At 44.7% G+C, this 21,127-nt stretch overlaps 1 protein-coding gene across 1 annotated transcript in view; it reads left to right on the top strand.

Moving 5' to 3' along the window:
- adgrb3 (adhesion G protein-coupled receptor B3) overlaps window positions 1-21,127 on the top strand; it is a 920,563-nt gene that overhangs the window by 726,780 nt on the left and 172,656 nt on the right. Inside the window, exons 18-19 of the mRNA XM_070884862.1 lie at window positions 13,227-13,330; window positions 14,177-14,279. Of these exons, the coding sequence (XP_070740963.1) occupies window positions 13,227-13,330; window positions 14,177-14,279 (207 nt within the window). The remainder of the gene's footprint in view (window positions 1-13,226; window positions 13,331-14,176; window positions 14,280-21,127) is intronic.

Genomic DNA, 21,127 nt, shown 5'->3' with positions numbered 1-21,127 from the left:
GGTGATCTCGACCTGCAGCGGTAGTGGTAATGCTCCAGGGGCCTCCTGTTGCGCCTGGGGAGCTGGAAAACATAATTGAGGTTATTAGAAGAGAAGGGTGGGCATGAGAATGCTTGCGCTGCGCTGGCATATGTACGAGGAGCAACACTACTGCAATAAATGTGAATGAGAGACGTTACATATGATTAACATGAGAGTACAGTATCGAAGCTGCATGCATAACATTATGTCATTCACACATTATAATCAAATGGCATTAAATTACTTTAAATCACCACTGGTTTACCACTGCTTTACACATTACTCACGTGGTGCAACAACGGGATCTGCACCACCACGGGTGGCAGAACGACTATGGGTGCCCACTAATGCTGCGGCACGTTCCTCCAGATCGGTGAGAGGGTGCAGCTCAGCAGGCCCTCCTCCGGTCCCCCTCTGCTCCGCCTGATTCTTAGATATCTTCCTCTGAAAATGTGACAAGAGCATGGCATAAGCTAATTGACTAGGTACTATTATGGAAACACAACAGATATTGTAATCCACAATTAGTCATCTCACATGCTATTCATCGTTAAAGTTATCATTGTATCCTAATACGATTTGTATCCAATGGATGCATGGTTCTAACATTAAATATTTTCTCTGAACGTAGATAAGATCGTATTTATGAACTAATGCTTGACACCAAACATCTCGCGTAACATCTCCAGGAAAGGCCCCAACCACGGGCCGTGCCATTCAGCGCCTGAGGGGAGGGGGGCGGTTTATTTGAATCGATGGAAATTCCCGCGGGAGGGGGGAAATCAAGACCGCTGGTGAGCCCAGCAATGACAGGACCGAAATGGGAGGGGACACCATGTCCATGGGCTGTGCTCGGAGACCTCCATGTGGCCAGAGCTAATGTCCCAAAGTGTCCCAGGGCAGACAGTGAGCCAGAGCAGCTTTCCCCCAGTCCAGGCTGGGTCACGGTGTGAGTGACAGCAGCTGGAGAGACTCAGACAGTCTGGGCAAAGCTGACCGGACCCCTCGGTGCTCAGTCGTGCTCCCATCCACCAACCTAACCAAAGAGGAGACGGTGCCCAAGTTAAAGAGTTGCTCACAGCACACAAGCAACGATATAGTTGAATAATTCTCCTTCTAAACTAAAGTGGTAGAAATGCCGAGTGTTTGCGGTCTGTCTGTTTCCAGTCATTCCTTTGGCGCCAATTTTCGATCAAAGCCATTAAATAATAACACTGTCGATTAATTTTAAGGCATCTCAGCAACATTAGATTAAAAGGGCGCAGGTTCCGACCCCAGTCTAAATCTTAACAGGGAAGTTACCCAAGATTACCCAGCTTAATTACAATCCGGCAGATTTACATTCTAATTAATGAGTCAGTGCATCATTACAATTATAAATTTAATAATTTAATACTTACTTTAGCCGCTGCGACAAGGCTGTTCCACCATTTGCGGCACTGGTCTGCCTCACGCCTATCGTAGCGGTGATATCCACCCATATTCTCTGGTATAGCCAGGGGGAGGTTTCCCACACCCACCCCGGGCTTCCCACACCCACTGAGTCTCCACCTCGTTCACTAAGGCCACATTAGCTTCTTCTGAGAAGGCATCCACCCTCCTTCTCCCTGCAACCTCCTCCAGACTCTCTCCCAACTCCTCATGGGACATCTCCATCATGTAGATTGTTCACAGCTCCTTCAAAAAATACCTCGTCAAAAAGCTTCCTTCTTTCCCTGCCTCTCTTTGCCTTCTGAGCATGCGCAAATGACCCCTGACCTCACGAATCACGGGAAAAGTTCTTTGCCTGGAAAAAACGCGCATGCGCAGAATGGTTGTTGCTATGGACGCCGGCCTTGCATGACTGAATACTATCGCCCAAATTAAAAAGGAGAAACAAGCGGTGTTTAAAATGGCCGATATTCCAGCGATCCAGAAAAATAAAAAAAGCATTCAGGGTGGAAACATCGCCCATTTTGGGGCGATAGCGATAATATTGGAAAGTCTAGCCCTATGTAACTCAAGATTTGACAACTTTAAAAAGTGAGATAAAGGATCACCAGTGATGGCCAATATCAATAACAGCGTTTATTATTGCCTTTTTAATTGGAATATTAACACTGCTACAATTCATATGTTATATTTGTATTATCCATTAAAAAAAAATCATAAACAGAGAATTTAAACAAATAGTCACATAATCCGTAACATGAAACCCATTGCATCACACAATCACTATTGAGAAGCATTAGTAGCACTGAAGTAAATAGTAGTGGGGTAGGTCTTGACTTTGTGCGATAGTGTGAAATGGGTGATAGCATGTCGGCAGCCCATTTTACATGTGTCTCAATTTTTATTTCAATTGATTTCAACGGAAATAAAAATCGGGAAAGATATAAAACAGGCTGCAGACTCGCTATCCCCCATTTCACACAAAGTCAAGATCTACCCCAGTGAATATTATAGTGGCAGTTTACGCACATCTTAGGGATTCTGGTAATAATGTAGATTGCTTGAGCTGTGTTCCTGTGCTTAATGTACATCACCTGAGTCTCCTAAATGTGCGATTGCTTTACAACAAATGCAAAGGAAGGGAACTTATCTCCTTGTACTTTCTGGAAATGTTATACAGAGTAATGGGCAGCAGGGAATGGATTTCAGTGCTGTAACCTAATTAAAAGGTTCAAGTGGTATCATAAACCATGAGCATGAAGCTCAAGTCTTTTATGAACCCCTCAATTAGATTATAGGATTGATATAATTCCCCATGGTCCATTATTTTACGCAATATGCCAGACATTTTTTGTGGGTAATTGCATTAGTAACTCTTACTGTATTTAGTTGAGGTACAGCACCTTTACTCTATTACAAGCTCACAAAGTGAACTAATATTTGACAGTGATACTCTCTAACATTGAACAGAGTATGTCCCATCATTACTGAAGATTTATTGACTATTGGTACAATTCATGCCTAGTGTACATAATATATCCTTTAAACCGCACCTTATCATGTTTAAAAAATGGCAGTTATTTTCTGGGAATTTGGCACGTCTGGTACCAATGAGCTCAGATGGATCTTTAAGAGCAGTGATATGTTTATCAAATATCCTTATTGGTACCACTCACCATGATCCACAGTTTACATAGAATGGGTAAAATATCATATATGTATGTTCAATAAGGGTCACAGGTCATAATTATAGGTGTGCAAAAGAGTGTCTGATGGAGTGGCTATTAAGTTGTGAGGACAGGTTGCACTGACTAGGCTTGTATTCCATGGAGTATAGAAGATTAAGGAGTTTAAGATGATTGAAGGAGTTGATAGGATAGATAGAGAGAAACTATTTCATCTGGTGGAGGAGTCCAGAACATTTAGAGCCAGGCCATTCAGAGGTGATGTCGGCAAACACTTCTTCACATAAAAGGGCAGTCGAAATCTGGAACCCTCTTCCCAAAAAGCTGTTGAAGTTGGGAGTCAATTGAAAATTGAAAATCTGAGGTTGATAGATTTTTGCAAGCCAAGGGAATAGGGAACCAAGGCGGGTAGATGGAGTTAAGATATAGATCGCCATGATCTAACTGAATGGCGGAACAGACTCGAGGGGCTGAATGGCCTCCTTTATATGCAATGGCTTGCATATAAAGTAAATAACACATAGGCCTGGAGTATCCTCCTTGGGCGTAATCCAGAAGATACATCCGAAAATACGTCCAATGTTGCCCTGATTGTGCCGATGTCAAATGACACCCAAGTATCCTCCCAGTCTCATTAGAATACGGCCAAACTTAAAATGGGCATAACCCAGAGTAAACAGTCAAGGCCCAAGGGAACAATGACGCCACACAAGTTTATTTCTTGTTTGAGTCTTAAAAGCTAAGTTTTAACTCGTGTACCCATCATTCAGGCACAACACATTTAAAGAACCTGCAATGGGGGAAGCTTATCAATTATTGATGTGCCATAAAAATATAATAAAAGAAACACAAAATACAGAGCGGGTCTCAGCAGGGAAATGTTTAGGCAGGTAACTAACTTACTTACGCCCAAATTTCATCAATCTTTTAAGCCAGGTAATTAGTTTGCGTTAAGATTAGGTGTGCCCATGGTACAGTGGAAACGCTAGGCCATAATATAGGACATCAAATCTGTGGAGTTCAACATCTGTAGTGTGGCAAGTAAATCAAGTGTCATGCTTTACAAATATAAATCAGCAAAATTCCCATAGAAACTTACAGAGAAGCAACCATTTGAGAGATTCCAATTCCTACCCTGAATTTATTTTTGGAAATGATTCCAGTCATCATCATAGGCAGTCCCTCGAAATCGAGGAAGACTTGCTTCCACTCCAAAAGTGAGTTCTTAGGTGGTTGTACAGTCCAATACGGGAATTACAGTCTCTGTCACAGCTGGGGCAGACAGTGGTTGGTGGAAAGGGTGTGTGGGGAGTCTGCGCTTGTGTTCTGCATGCTCTCGGCGACGAGGCTCGAGATGCTCAACGCCCGCCCGGATGCTCTTCCTCCACTTTGGCCAGGGATTCCCGGGTGTCGGTGGGGATGTTGCACTTTATCAAGGAGGTTTTGAGGGTGTCCTTGAAACGTTTTCTCTGCCCACCTGGGGCTCGCTTGCCATGTAGGAATTCTGAGTAGTGCGCTTGTTTTGGGAGTCTTGTGTCGGGCATGCGAACAATGTGGCCCGCCCAATGGAGCTGGTCGAGTGTGGTCAGTGCTTCGATGCTGGGGATGTTGGCCTGATCGAGAACACCAACATTGGTGCGCCTGTCCTCCCAGTGGATTTGCAGGATCTTGCGGAGACAGCATTGGTGGTATTTCTCCAGCAATTTGAGGTGTCTACTGTATATAGTTCACGTCTCTGAGCCATACAGGAGGGTGATGATCACTACAGCCCTGTAGACCATGAGCTTGGTGCCAGATTTGAGGGCCTGATCTTCGAACACTCCCTTCCTCAGGCGGCCGAAGGCTGTGCTGGCACACTGGAGGCGGTATTGAACCTCGTTGTTGATGAACTAATGGGCCACAAATTGCAGTTGGAGACTTCGAGGGCAGATGCCTCTGACCAAAATTTGTTTTACGAAAATACCTGGTGGTCTCGGAGGAATGAACACTTCTTGTCCGAGGCCTAGATGCACAGCCTAACTCATCCCAGGAACATAAGCGCCTCCTGGGATCACGTGGGCCTGGACCACTAAACAAAATGTAATATTCTCATTGATAGTAAATGGTGAGTTCCGTTTGTACGGAGCTCCTATTACTATCAATGAGAATACCGCCCAAAAAATCACATATTTAAAATTAATTGAAATTCAATTAAATTAAATGTTTTAGGAAAAAATTTTTGAAAATGTTTAAAAAATGTTTTATTAGGGTTAAAAATAAACTTACCTTAATGGACAGAGTTTTTAATATAAAAATTTGGGATAAAATTTAAATTTTCTACCTTTTTAAACTCTTATGCTGGTAAAAGCGTTAGAGTTTTAAGAGCATTCGCTGGGCAAATAGCCCAATTCTCCACCCGCGAAGGCCCTTCTCCCGGAGATGTGTTGGAATTTTGACAGATTGCAAGTACCGGGTTCAGGTGCATGCGCATCGCACGCCTAAACCCAGAACTTGCGGGGCCTCTTCGGGCACGTACGCACATCGTACGCACCCGGAGAGGCCGAACTCTACGGCCCACTGTTATATCTGACTCTGTTAAATACATAGCCATACAAATAGTGCTCATAATAAAACAAACACAAGAAAGGAATGATTGCTCCTACTATCGGTACATTTGCCTGTATAGTTGCCCATATCATATTGCGCACTCCTACACACACCATTTATTTTTCAAGGCCTAATTGTCTCAGGGCCGAGATTTTTTTTATTCATTCCTGGGATGTGGGCGTCGCTAGCAAGGCCAGCATTTATTGCCCATCCCTAATTGCCCTTGAGAAGGTGGTGGTGAGCCGCCTTCTTGAACCGCTGCACTCTGTGTGGTGAAGGTGCTCCCACAGTGCTGTTAGGGGAGGGTGTTCCAGGATTTTGACCCAGCGACGATGAAGGGACAACGATATATTTCCAAGTCAGGATGGTGCGTGACTTGGAGGGGAAGGTAGAGGTGGTGGTGTTCCCATGCGCCTGCTGTCCTTGTCCTTCTAGGTGGTGGAGGTCGCGGGTTTCGGAGGTGCTGCCGAAGAAGCCTTGACGAGTTTCTGCAGTGCATCTTGTAGATGGTACACCCCACGATGCACCGGGGGTGGAGGGAGTGAATGTTTAAGGTGGTAGATGGGGTGCCAATCAAGCGGGCTGCTTTGTCCTGGATTGGGTCTTAAATGTTGGAGCTGCACTCATCCAGGCAAGTGGAGAGTATTCCATCACACTCCTGACTTGTGCCTTGTTGATGGTGAGTCACTTGGTGCAGCCTCTGACCAGCTCTTGTAGCCACAGTGTTTATGTGGCTGGTCCAGTTAAGTTTCTGGTCAATGGTGACCCCCAAGATGTTGATCGTGGGGGAATACAATTCTGCTGCTGTTGATGGCCCACAGCGCCTCATGGATACCCAGTTTTGATCTGCTAGATCTGTTCTCAATCTATCCCATTTAGCACGGTGGTAGTGCCACACGGCACGATGAATAGTGTCCTCAGTGTGAAGAAGGGACTTCGTCTCCACAATGACTGCACAGTGGTTACTCCTACCAATATAGTCATGGACAGATGCATTGGCGACAGGTAGATTGGTGAGGACGAGGTCAAGTAGATTTTTCTCCTCGTGCTACCGAGCCACTCTTAGTGATGGACATTGAAGTTCCTCCACCCAGAGTACATTCTGTACCCTTGCTACTCTCGGTGCTTCTTCAGATCAGCCATGATTTTATTGATTGGCGGAGCAGGCTCGAGGGGCCAAATGGCCTGCTCCTATTTCTTATGTTCCAAGTGGTGTCCAACATGGAGTCGAACTGATTCATCAGCTGAAGGAGGGCGGTAGTTGATAATCAGCAGGAGGTTTCCTTGCCCGTGCTTGACCTGAAGCCATGAGACTTAATGGGTTCTGGAGTCAATGTTGAGGACTCCCAGGGCCATTCCCTGCCGACTGTATACCACTGCTCTGCCATCTCTGGTAGATCTGTCCTGTTCCACCAATAGTGATGGAGGACTTTGGGACATTGGCTGAAAGGTATGATTCTGTGAGTATGACTAGTCTATGGGACAGTTCTCCCAATTTTAGCACAAGTCCCCAGATGTTGGTGGGGAGGACTTTGTAGGATTGCTCACAAAGAAAAATGATGATCCTTGTTAAATATGTGCACAACATGCTTTCCCCGTTCAATGGAAGATGGTGAATGTTACATTATGTTTCGTTTTGATGTGCTGCATTTCTGTTCTTGTCTGCATCTGTTATTTTGCCTCTACAGTTACACATTGCTTTTAAATGGCGTTTACAATGAGTGAGTTACATGCTCACCCGAGGGGCAATCTTGCCTTTATAAAGTGAATGATCACATTGTCACTTTTCAATCGTCCTAGATCGATGCCAGGTGGCCCGTCCAGTTTTATTCCTATGGTTTGATGCAACTGAGTAGGCCATTTCAGAGGGCGATTAAGAGTCAACCACATTGTTGGCCGCAGATCAATGTCCTTCCCTAAAGGATAGTAGTGTACCAGATGGGTTTTTAACGACACTCCGGTAGTTTCATGGTCACCATTACTGATACTAGCTTTTTATTCCAGATTTTACTTAATTAACTGAATTTAAATTCCCCAGCTGCCGCGGTGGAATTTGAACTCGTGTCTCTGGATCATTAGTCCAGGCCTCTGGATTAGTAACATAACCACGATGCTACCGTACCCAGCTCCTTGCCTTCAACTTTGTTTTCTAATCTGGGCCTTGTTCCCCTTTTCTATGCTTTGGACAGCAGACCAGGGCCGTATTCATTCTCATATGTGCAGTGAGTGACCGAGCCTTACAATTTACGTACGTCGCTCTGTATTTTTCAGTCTTGCTCCACCGTGCTCCTGCAATCTGACTTCTTCACAAGTCCTCCTGGTTTATAGATATAGGAACAGTAGAATTGTTAATAAAGTGCAAGTGAGGCGTGTTTACAATGAGTGAGTTACATGCTCACCCGAGGGGCAATCTTGCCTTTATAAAGTGAATGATCACATTGTCACTTTTCAATCGTTCATGTGTGTTGCATGTGAGCGCCCCTTATTGAAGAGCAGCCACCAAAGATCCAGGTGTGCGCACACATCACATGTATGTGCAAACAGAGGGGAATAATTATACTTTGAGGAAGAACACAGCATTTAAAAGCAACTCGTAATGTGCAACTGAAGAGGCAAAATAACATATACAGACAAGAACAGAAATGCAGCACCTCAAAACGAAACGTAACGTAACATTCACCATCTTCCACAGCTTACATTGAATGGGGAAAGCATTTTGGGCATATATTTAAGGAGGATCATTATCTTTCTTTGTGAGTGACACTGGAGAACGAAGTGACTGACTGTATATCCAACCATGTGCATTGTTCAAGACATGAGAGCTCTTTCATTCCAGGAACACCCAAGTGATACATGATCATCACCTGTACAGATCATTCGACCAATAAATCCTACATTCCTAATTGTTTCTATTGAATACATTTAAAAGTCGAGTCGCTTTTCTTAAAAGATAAATGAAGTCAGATCAAGGAAAGGCTGTAACCTGTAATGGGTATTGGCAATATATAACATGCAGCGGAAGATATAACAGTGTTGCCAATGCAACTGGCCGGCTTTAGGACGTTACTCTTGTGACAGAGGGCAAAAGAGTAATGGCCCATGTCAGGCTACATCACTGTCGCTTTGCTAACCTCTCTACTCTCTCCCCAATTTTAAGACCTGTCTCTTAGACCAAGCTTTTGATCCACTGTCCGAATATCTCGTTATGTGGCTCGGTGTCAAATTTGGTCTCAAAGCGCTCCTTAGAAGCTTCTTGGGACGCTTTATTCCATTAAGGGTGCTGTATAAATGCAAGTTGTTGTTGTAGTGCAAGCTTCAGTTTAAAAAAAAAATGCAGCTTCCGTACGGGTCTGTACTTTCTAGTTGATGAAGTATTGTGAAAAGTATACTACTGAGCAACTCTTTACCTAAACGCATGCAGCATTCGAAACAAAGTAAATGAGTTGACGGCACAAATCATTACAAATGGGGATGATTTGGTGACCATTACAGAAACGTGGTTGCAGGGTGGCCAAGACTGTGAATTAAACATACAGGGGTATCTGACAATTCGGAAAGATAGACAAGAAGGGAAAGGAGGTGGGGTAGCTCTGTTAATAAAGGATGATATCAGGGCAGTTGTGAGAGATGATATTGGCTCTAATGAACAAAATGTTGAATCATTGTGAGTGGAAATTAGAGATAGTAAGGGGAAAAAGTCACTGGTGGGCGTAGTTTATAGGCCCCCAAATAATAACTTCACGGTGGGGCGGACAATAATCAAGGGAATAATGGGCATGTGAAAAAGGAACGGCAGTAATCGTGGGGGATTTTAACCTACATATCGATTGGTCAAATCAAATTGCACGGGATAGCCTTGAGGAGGAATTCATAGAATGCATACAGGATTGTTTCTTAGAACAGTATGTTACAGAACCTACAAGGGAGCAAGCTATCTTAGATCTGGTCCTGTGTAATGAGACAGGAATAATAAACTATCTCCTAGTAAAAGATCCTCTCGGAATGAGTGATCAAGGTATGGTTGAATTTGTAATACAGATTGAGGGTGAGGAAGTAGTGTCTCAAACGAGCGTACTATGCTTAAACAAAGGGGACTACAGTGGGATGAGGGCAGAGTTAGCTAAAGTAGACTGGGAACACAGACTAAACGGTGGCACAATGGAGGAACAATGGAGGACTTTTAAGGAGCTCTTTCATAGTGCGCAACAAAAATATATTCCAGTGAAAAAGAAGGACGGTAGGAGAAGGGATAACCAGCCGTGGATAACCAAGGAAATAAAGGAGAGTATCAATTTAAAAACCAATGTGTATTAGGTGGCCAAGGTTAGTGGGACACTAGAAGATTGGGAAAATTTTAAACGACAGCAAAGAATGACTAAGAAAGCAATAAAGAAAGGAAAGATCGATTACGAAAGTAAACTTGCGCAAAACATAAAAACAGATCGTAAAAGCTTTTACCGATATATAAAACGGAAAAGAGTGACTAAAGTAAATGGTGGTCCCTTAGAAGATGAAAAGGGGGATTTAATAATGGGAAATGTGGAAATGGCTGAGACCTTAAACAATTATTTTGCTTCGGTCTTCACAGTGGAAGACACACAAACCATGCCAAAAATTGCCGGTCACGGGAATGTGGGAAGGGAGGACCTTGAGACAATCACTATCACTAGGGGGGTAGTGCTGGACAGACTATTGGATCTCAAGGTAGACAAGTCTCCTGGTCCTGATGAAATGCATCCCAGGGTATTAAAAGAGATGGCGGAAGTTATAGCAGATGCATTCGTTATAATCTACCAAAATTCTCTGGACTCTGGGGAGGTACCAGTGGATTGGAAAGCAGCTAATGTAATGCCTCTGTTTAAAAAAGGGGGAAGAAAAAAGGCAGGTAACTATAGGCCAGTTAGTTTCACATCTGTAGTGGGGAAAATGCTTGAAACTATCATTAAGGAAGAAATAGCGGGACATCTAGATAGGAAGAGTGCAATCAAGCAGACGCAGCATGGATTCATGAAGGGGAAATCATGTTGAACTAATTTACTGGAATTCGTTGAGGATATAACGAGCATGGACATCCGGGGGTGTTCGGCACTTGGGAAGGATTGTGAGGGGACGGGTTTGGGGGGAGTGTTCCCGGTGTTGGGTGGGTCCGGAGCCGGGGGGGGGGGCACACTCTTGGGATGGGGGGTGGGCTGTTTGGGGCTGGGATTGGGAGAGACTTCTTCACTCGGGGAGTTGTTGGTCTGTGGGGTTCCTTGCCACGGAGAGTTGTTGATGCCAATTCATTGGATGTGTTCGGGAGGGAGTTGCATGTGGTCCATGCGGCTGGGGGGATCTGGGGGGTGTGGAGGGGGCGTGGGGGGGAGGTGCTGGGGTGGGTGATCAGCCATGATCTTATTGAATGGCGTGCAGGCTCGAAGGGCCGAATGGCCTACTCCTGCACCTATTTTCTATGTTTCTATGGTGGATAGAGGTGTACCGATGGATGTGGTGTATTTAGATTTCCAAAAGGCATTCAATAAGGTGCCACACAAAAGGTTACTGCAGAAGATAAAGGTACGCGGAGTCAGAGGAAATGTATTAGCATGGATCGAGAATTGGCTGGCTAACAGAAAGCAGAGAGTCGGGATAAATGGGTCCTTTTCCGGTTGGAAATCGGTGGTTAGTGGTGTGCCACAGGGATTGGTGCTGGGACCACAACTGTTTACAATATACATAGATGACCTGGAAGAGGGGACAGATTGTAGTGTAACAAAATTTGCAGATGACACAAAGATGAGTGGGAAAGCAGGTTGTGTAGAGGACACAAAGAGGCTGCAAAGAGATTTAGATAGGTTAAGCGAATGGGCTAAGGTTTGGCAGATGGAATACAATGTCGGAAAATGTGAGGTCATCCACCTTGGGGTAAAAAAACAGTAAAAGGGAATATTATTTGAATGGGGAGAAATTACAACATGCTGCGGTGCAGAGGGACCTGGGGGTCCTTATGCATGAATCCCAAAAAGTTAGTTTGTAGGTGCAGCAGGTAATCAGGAAGGCGAATGGAATGTTGGCCTTCATTGCGAGAGGGATGGAGTACAAAAGCAGGGAGGTCCTGTTGCAACTGTATAGGGTATTGGTGAGGCCGCACCTGGAGTACTGCATGCAGTTTTGGTCACCTTACTTAAGGAAGGATATACTAGCTTTGGAGGGGGTACAGAGACGATTCACTAGGCTGATTCCGGAGATGAGGGCGTTACCTTATGATGATAAATTGAGTAGACTGGGTCTTTACTCGTTGGAGTTCAGAAGGATGAGGGGTGATCTTATAGAAACATTTAAAATCATGAAAGGGATAGACAAGATAGAGGCAGAGAGGTTGTTTCCACTGGTCAGGGAGACTAGAACTAGGGAACACAGCCTCAAAATATGGGGGAGCCAATTTAAAACCGAGTTGAGAAGGAATTTCTTCTCCCAGAGGGTTGTGAATCTGTGGAATTCTCTGCCCAAGGAAGCAATTGAGGCTAGCTCATTGAATGTATTCAAATCACAGATAGATAGATTTTTAACCAATAAGGGAATTAAGGGTTATGGGGAGCGGGCGAGTAAGTGGAGCTGAGTCCACGGCCAGATCAGCCATGATCTTATTGAATGGTGGAGCAGGCTCGAGGGGCTAGATGGCCTACTCCTGTTCCTAATTCTTATGTTCTTATGTTCTTGCATTTCAAATCCTGATTGTTGGATTGACAGAACTGAGTAACACCAATAAGCGCTCAACTCTGTACAAAAACAAGGAGTATGGAGTTGACTTTCTTACCTACAAAAAGTCTCGTGAATAGATCGCGCTAACAGTCTAATGTAACCAGGTATGCCCATTCCTGCCACTCAGCAGCATTGTCATGTTATCATGCAAATGAATCAAGTCTATCCTGATTGCAAGCAATGTGTATGCAGATGCAGACGGAAACTAAATATTCCTCCAGTCTCCAGTGATGTATTATCAAAGCATTAAAATGCCACCGTTCCTATTTCCCCCCAAATTAAAAAAAAATCAATAAAAAGAAAAATGAATTAAAAAAAAATGCAAGAATTGAATTTTAAACTCAGTAAAGAAATTTGATGTGTTCTATGAATAAGATACAGGGTGACTTCGAAACATAAATCACCTTGTGATGCACATTTTTAGCTTGCTCCGTGTCTGTGCTGGTAAAGAACTGTTATGCCCGATGTTGTGTCAGTTTATTTTCCATGCAAACTCTTTGTTGTGTGTCTGATACATGTGCCAATTATGTTGCAGATGTAACAAAAGGCAAAGAAAGTGAAGAATATACAGACGTTTTGTTTAATGTTTTCTGAAGAAACTGCAGATATTTTTTTATCTTCCCCCAATTTTAGCGTCAGCTTCATCACTTTATGAAATTGAGCGAGGCTAGTTATTGACCCCTTACCCTTTCCATATTTGAAGACAATTAATTGAAAGGAGGAAATGTTTTGTGTTGTTGAATTGTTCCTGATTTTCTTCTACAGAATATGGAGAACGCTGACATGCCTTCGGTTACTCTAATAGTTGGCTGCGGTCTGTCCTGTATGGCCCTCATCACCCTAGCCGTGGTCTATGCTGTGCTGTGGAGGTGCGTACCATCGATTTCAACTTGATCCCAGCGTTGCCCCGATAGCTTTTATAACCTGCAGCAACCCTAATCACGGCTGCACGACCATTACTGATTTTACTGTGACGTTATTTTCAGACTACGGTAAGTGTTGCATATTTCGAGGAGGGAGGTCTTGGGATATTTGTCATGAGTTGCACACTAGTATTTTTAGGAGACGACAGAGGCTACTCTCATCACTAGCGGTGCCGGGGACTGACAGAATCAGGCTTTCATCTTATCAAGGTTCGGGCTCTCTCACTGACTATAAAATGGAGCTTCTGTCGTGACCAGGCAAAGGTTTATTTCACCTCTCCAATCTTCTTCCCTCCATCCTGTGGAAGCTGACCTGGATTTTCCAGTCGGCATTAATTTAAGCCGTTTCAGAGTGACACAGAGATTGCACTGAAAGTCCTTAAACTTCATCGATATAATCAGTTGATCAAACTTGTGCGGCACATTGTATAATAATGGAGTTCTTTGTTTAGGGCAATTAAGCAGAAACATACAGAGTTAATTTAAATTGCCAGTTGGAATTATAATGCATCACTTACTATTAAAAGGTTTATTGTTTCATGCATATCACTGTGCACTGCAGTTAGCTTTGTGTAACAAAAAGGACAAATAATCAATTTAACTACTTATGCCTGGTTCCTGTGAAACTGTTGTGTATTTGCACCTCTTTTGGTGTATTCTCAGTCATGGCTACATTATATTATTTGAGTTAAATACAAAATTGCTAATTACACAAATCGAACTTTATGCCAGTTCTATTTCCATGATGATTAATTTTGGACTAAAAGGCCGGTCTCTGTTGTGTTTGCGCAGGTACATCCGGTCAGAAAGGTCGATTATTCTGATAAACTTCTGTTTCTCCATCATCTCATCCAACATCCTCATCGTGGTTGGACAAACGCAGACTCGTAATAAGGTACCAAAGTCAACCGTTTGCAATCGTCATTTTTTTCTTTAACTTGAAAATGACTTCTCTGCTGTCTGTGTGACCCGCACTAGCTGAGTGATATCGCTAGTCTGGCCCAAGGTCTCTCAATGCCACCTGGTAGTTGGGAGTGTGGTATGTCAGTGGGTTGAACACCACTGTATCACTGGTTTGTATAGCACGGGCTCTGTCAAAGCTAATAGCCCCAGTAGCTTGATTAACTTGTGACTCAAAGAAATGTGGTCAGGGTTTCCGGTTGTGAGAAAAATAGTATCAGAATAGGGCACACTATATTTACAAGGTAGTGGTTCGGGTTTTTCATTAAGAGTGATCAAAGATATTGGCTACCCTTGTATCACCACAGGCACAGCTAAAACTTCACTTTTCATTGATCAGTGAGTGCAGACAGGCCTCAATGCTGCCTTCCTTGAAATGATGTGTGCAAACTAGAACACAGACTTGAGCTGCCACACCGTTGCGTTTCCAAGTATGTTAAAAGCGCTGGAGTCAGTGCAGAGAAGAGTCATGAGGTTGACCCCAGTGTTAGTGGTTTGGGTTCTGAGGAAAGACTGGAGAGACTTTCAGCCTTCCGGCTTGGAAAGGAAGTGCCTCGGAGGTCATCCTTAGGATTGATAGCAGAAAATTCTTCTTCACACAAAGAGTGATCGATGTGCGGAATAGCTTTCCACGTAGAGTAGTGGGGGCACAAAACCCTGCAATTGGTTAAAGGCCAATTGGGTACTACAATGGGGTAGGATGGAGGAATTAAAATGGGCCGAATGGACTTGCCTTTATAATTACCTTGTGTTCTTGTTGAAAATTGGAATTTAACCATGTGTGGGTCTCCAGAGCTGCTGGATATGGTACCTCTTTTTCCGCGGAAAACTGGGGCTGGGCCACGGGAATGTCACAGAAGTTCTTCCACCACGTGCGGGCTTAACTGCCAACACAAAATGGTTCATAAATGCGTCCGCCCCAGACTGATTTCCCCCCCCCCCCAGTGTTTTACGTATCGAGAAAACAGAAAAATGATGGAAATACAGAGTGGGTCCGAGAAGAGGAAAGATGGACTCTTCATCTGAGCTTCTGATACAGGGTTCACGTCCGAAATGTCTTTTGTCTCCATCGATGCTGCCAGACCCATTGTGCCTTTGCAGTATTTTTCTGTTTCATGTCTGGAGTATTTGCAGTTTTGTCTATTTCTGGTGTAGTTAAAGAAAATAACATAAAAAAAAAAATTTAAAGCGAATTTCTAGACAAACCTTCCACCCCTGCAGTTTAAGTACTGCAAAGACATTCTTCATTTGTAAATGATAATTCCTGTACATATTGCTCTTTCTATTTGATCTGTTTTACTATCTGTAACTGTCATTAAGAGGAATGGCTGTGGACCTATTCACCAAACTCACTTAAGGCTTTCGGCAATAAGTCCTTCAGTATTCACTTGCCGATTAGCACATGCACTCAGTCAGGGTCAGTTTCACCTTCACTGCCTCGGCAGTAATGTAGAGGATCGGATCCCCCGCCCGGAATACAACCCGCCCGATTTTCATTCCATTGATTCCGAAAGAATGAAAATCGCGCGTGTTCTGTAATGAGTCCACTCCACCTCGTCACTGCCGTGCCGGTGATGGTGAAAACTACCCCCCGGGAGTGTGTTCTGGTACTGGCCTTTTTTTTTTTTTCTTCCTTTTTTTAAAGTTCATCATTCAGTTTCCTGAAAGGTATCTCTGTCGCTCTCCATCTCACTATACATGTGTGTCACTATTGGGTCCAGTAACTGCATATGGAATTGGCAAAAAGAAAGCTTTTTGCACGTTTCCCCTCAGTATTCGCTGGTTCTGGGCTCATTCTCAAAACAAAGTGCAAAAGGTATCTGTTCCAAGTGAAGGAGGCAGTGGTGGAATATTTCACTGATGTCACCGTTGTGGCACCACTTCAGTTACTAATTGACTGACTGCACATATGCTTCACTTCCGACAGCGAGCATAAAATGCCAAAGGGATGGAAGAGAAGGCACATTTACAAGTAGCTGAGAGACAAAACAGGCAGATGAGTTTTTCTTGTGGTTTGGCGAGGGGAAGGTGGGGGGGTGGGAGTGGGATGGGCGGGAGCGGGATGGGCGGGGGTAGCTGTGCTCATCCAGTGCAGCCTGTCAGTATTGGAGAGAACATTACCTCGTTGGGTTTTCACTTCTGTCCCGCCTGGAATTGTCAACAGTGGAACACTTCCAGCTCAGGTACGGCACGGTTCAGGAGCAAGTCCTCTCGACCCGTCCCTCAGCAAATCAGCTTCGCGCCACTTTTACAGCGAAGATTCCCTCGCCGTATTTATGCTGACATCAGTTTGAAGCCAGTGTCTAAATTCCGACGCGGAGCGTCCAAGCAGTGGCTGTGCTGAGACCCAATAGTCTGCTGGCACCGTGTCAGCTTGGGGGCGGGAGGGGAGGGAACTATGTCAGCTGTGTGCGAATGTCAGCAAGACGATGATGCACATTGGAACTGCCTTTGCCCACGCACCTAATAGGGCAAGAACACTTCAACCCCGGGAAAACTACGTGGGTAAGTAGACTATGTGCCGGCGGATTAGTATAACAAATGCAACTGGGCGGGAATTTTAACTGCCGGGTGGAAAGCCAGCGGAACACCTGGGCTACTTCACCCATCCGCTGTAACAGCTTGGAGGTCCCGACCTGTGAGGGAACATCAGCGTTGGGGCCATAAAAGGAGCGGCGAGCGGCAGAGTGGAGGCATACCACTTCAGGGGGCAGCGCGAGCTGGTGCAGGAGGGCAACAGCAGCGGAGAGTGACGTCATCAAGATCCAGGTCGGTGATTGGAGCGTGGGCTGATACAGCAGGAGCGACGAGAGACTGTGGAGGGATGTGATCAGGGCCCAGGGGAGGCAAGGGCCCAGGGGCAGCACGGACCAGCCCACACGGCGATATGTGTGCGCACTAGGTCCGTGCAGCAGAGCTGGTCTCCAGTCGTCTTGGATAATCCTTGCCACTGGACCAAGACCTAGCTCTGTCAAGCCCATGTGGTGGCTGGTGTGCAACGGCCACCCCACGTTAAAAAAATTCACGCACAGGCATCTTCCACCCTTCAACATGTAGTTCGGGTCCTTCATTGAAACACCTGTGAACTCATCCTTTTTTTGGCGTGGAAGCAAGTTATCCTCGTTTTGAGGGACTGCCTATGATGATGATAACAGCCAGTCCTCATTTAATTGCAATCACTGACGTTCATTTAAAACAAAAACAGACATTGCTAGAAATACTCAGCAGGTCAGGCAGCATCTGTAGAGACAGAGAAACAGAGTTAATGTTTCAGGTCTAAAACCTATCACCAGTTCTGACAACGGGCCATCGACCTGAAACGTTAACTCTGTTTCTCTCTCCACAGATGTGGCCTGACCTGCTGATGTTTTCCAACGTTGTCTGTTTTTATTTCAGACTTCCAGCAGCCACAGAATTTTGCTTTTGTTTTACTGACATTTGTTCATTGACTGAGTACAATATATGATAAATTCAGCACGCCCGTGCTGCCAGGAAAGAAGCTCACTTGACAGGGAGTGCGAAGTGGAGAATTGGTCACCGAGGCCAGTGCTCACCATTCTGGCTTCTCCGCATTTTTCCGGTCAGCACTCCTCTACGTCCAATTCCTTGTCATCCCATCAGCATAAACGTACGATACCCATGCTTTAGTTACCTCCAGACTCGACTATTCCAACGCTCTCCTGGCCAGCCTCCCGTCTTCTACCCACTCTATACTTCAGCTCATGCTAAACTCAGCAGCCCGTGTCCTACCTCGCCCCAAGTCCCGTTCACCCATCACTCCTGTGCTCGCTGACCTACATTGGCTCCAGCTCCGGCAGTGCCTCGATTTTAAAACCCACATCCTCATGTTCAAATCCCTCCATGGCCTCACCCCTCTCTATCTGTGTAATCTCCTCCAGCCTCACAACCCTCTGAGAACTCTGCCCAATTCTGGCCACTTGTGTCTCCCCCACATTCATCGCTCCACCATTGGCGGCCATGCTTTCAGTTGCCTAAGCCTTAAGGTCTGGAATTCCCTCCCTAAACCTCTCTGCCTCTCTACTCCTCTCTCTCCTCCTTTAAGACTCTCCTTAAAACCCTACCTGTTCTAATGTTGCCGCCTTTGGCTCGGTGTCATTCTTTGACCAATAGCGCTCCCATGAAGTACCTGGGGATGTTTTACTACATTAAAGGCGCTATATAAATACAAGTTGTTCTTGAGGCGCCCTCTTTCCATTGACACAGTGGATATATGCACCACATGGTGTGGTACTGAGTCACACAAACCAGCAAGGTGTCAGGTTCAGTTCCCTGTTTGTGCCGAGTGATCTCAAATGGCCCCACAGTTGGAAATGACACAGAAGCTTGGCTGTGGGTTTCCAAAGGAGAGTGTTCGAGAACAGGAATCGTGATCAACAGGTCTGTCCCTTGCATGAAATATGGACTAATGAACCAGCAAACGTACCCAGGCAGCTCAACCTTCGGTCAAATCTCCCTATTCACAAATCAGAGCTTCAGCTTTAAATAACGTTTGTACTCATTCCCAGTGTAATGTATTTGCTTCATGGGTACTTTGCTTAAGAATTCATAGCAACACATTGTTATTGAAAACTAGTTGGTTTATTAACAAAGGTTTAACAATCACACTACACATTACCAGTTCATCCACCAAGCTCATAACTGCATACCTCATCATGGACGACCTAGACCCAACTGACTGGGGTTTTATTGAGTCTTGTGAACATCACGTGACTGGCTAAGCCACTCACAATGCAACATAGCTCTACAACTATCTTAGTTGCATCCGTAAATCAAATGTAAATCAAATGCCCCTTATTAAAGGGGCACTAAAACTGACACATTAAACAAATTAAACTTTGGATGTAAAACAAATCAAATTAAAATTTGGTTGCCGGGGGGTGGTGATGCACTCCAGTCCCTCCGGTGCCTATCTCTCGGCAACAGCTCTACAAATCTGTAAGCGTACTCACACGTGCCTACATTACACCCATCGAGCTTCGCATTAGGCACTAAATGCCATTGTGGTTAGACTGCAATTGCATTCCCTGCTTTAGATAGGAGCATGGATAGGTGTTGTCCCCAGGGCTGTCCATTGCCTCTGCCAGTTTACCTCTATTGGGAAATGTGCATGGCGGGGGGGACAGGGTGTGAGGTTTTAAATCATGCGTAGCTTTGATTCCCCCCAATGTGGAATAGCCTGAACTCATTGCTCAGGCTCACACGTGGTGAGTGACCAATTGGGCATGTTACGAAACAGCTCTGGGTATCTGTAGGATTGTACTCTTCCTGTGAGCCAGCACATTAGGAGCAAATGGGGAAGATAATTATAAAATAATCGGCCTTTTTTTAAATATGTAGTTTAGCAGCTGCTACACAGACTTGGCAAGCATCCGGCACTGGCTTTTTAATGAAAATTCAGTATTCATAGGGCTAGGTGCAGTCCACAAACATCTCTTTAAGTTAGTTAATGCCAGCTGGTTCTGGCTATTTACGAATGAAAGTTACAGTAGATATGTCAGGCCAGCACGGAGGTATGATAAATATCTCCAGCAGTGACCAGATAATTTACAAGTGGAGATATTTTTCATATCAGTGCTAGCTTTGACATATTCTTTTCCTAACACTTGTTGTAAGTTCTCAGCTGAACAAAATTAATTTGAATGAGTATCCTGAGCTTTTATGCCCCTCAACGAAGGAAAACAGCTTTACAAAATCACTGTCATTGTGTTGTCATACCCGTGGAAATACACATTTTCTCCACATGAAAATGAAAAAAAAATGATTGCCAAATATATAAAGGAAATGATTCATCTGCTTTCTAAGATATTTCCCCATTTCCATCTGTAATATATGTACCTGTGAGGATGCTCACAGGCTTGTAGAGCTGTTGCACTGTGAGTGACTGAGCCAATCACGTGATGTTCACAAGACTCAATAAAACCCCAGCCAGTTGGGTCTAGGTCACCCACGATGAGCTATGCAGTTGTGAGCCTGGCGTATGAACTGGTAATGTGTAGTGTGATTGTTAAACCTTTGTTAATAAACCAACTAGTTCTTAATAGCAAAGTGTTGCTATGAATTCTTAAGCAAAGAGCCAATGAAGCAAATACACTACGCCATCCCTTACTTGAGTCTCCCCATAAAGTAGATTATCCGAGACTGAGCAGGAGAGCGGATAACCTGCTCCTGGGCCTCTGACAGTTCTGCTCTCTAATTGGCAATGGGCAGCTGTGTGAGATGAGCCTGGGAGTGAGCATCTGTCCCTCCAGTTGACCCTCATTCATTGTAGGCAAGTGTCTAACTCGGTCTGGCCTCCTCACATGGCAACGCGGCTGACCGTATTCATCCGCTACACTTTGGTGTTGCACTTTGACTTCTACAATAGCACCACGCCATCCCTAGTTTACCTCGATTCTCACTTAGTGATCTGCATTGCACTCATTACCAAGCGGGTGTGGGAGTAGAGTTGGAGATTTACTTCACAGTATTCAGACAAAAAAAATCCCAGTGCTTTTATGGTGGTTGATAAGTCCACAACCTGGACCTTTAGGCTTCCTCTCAAATTCAGAACATTACTAAATATGATGGAACACTAACACAGGGACCAATAAACTACAAAAGCGCCCAAGTACTGAGCGTGAAAGGACCGTTTGACCCATGAAGCCCGTTCTTTCCTCAGAGAATGTATAGTTTGCTCCGCCAAGGTCCCAAAAGCAACCAGCGATCACAATGAATTACTACAATGCTATTTTAAAGAAAGGACCAACCCATTTATTCTCCCAA

This window comes from Pristiophorus japonicus, chromosome 7 (genome assembly GCF_044704955.1).
Source record: "Pristiophorus japonicus isolate sPriJap1 chromosome 7, sPriJap1.hap1, whole genome shotgun sequence".
Lineage (NCBI taxonomy): Eukaryota > Metazoa > Chordata > Chondrichthyes > Pristiophoridae > Pristiophorus > Pristiophorus japonicus.
This window is presented reverse-complemented; position numbering and strand designations above follow the sequence as displayed.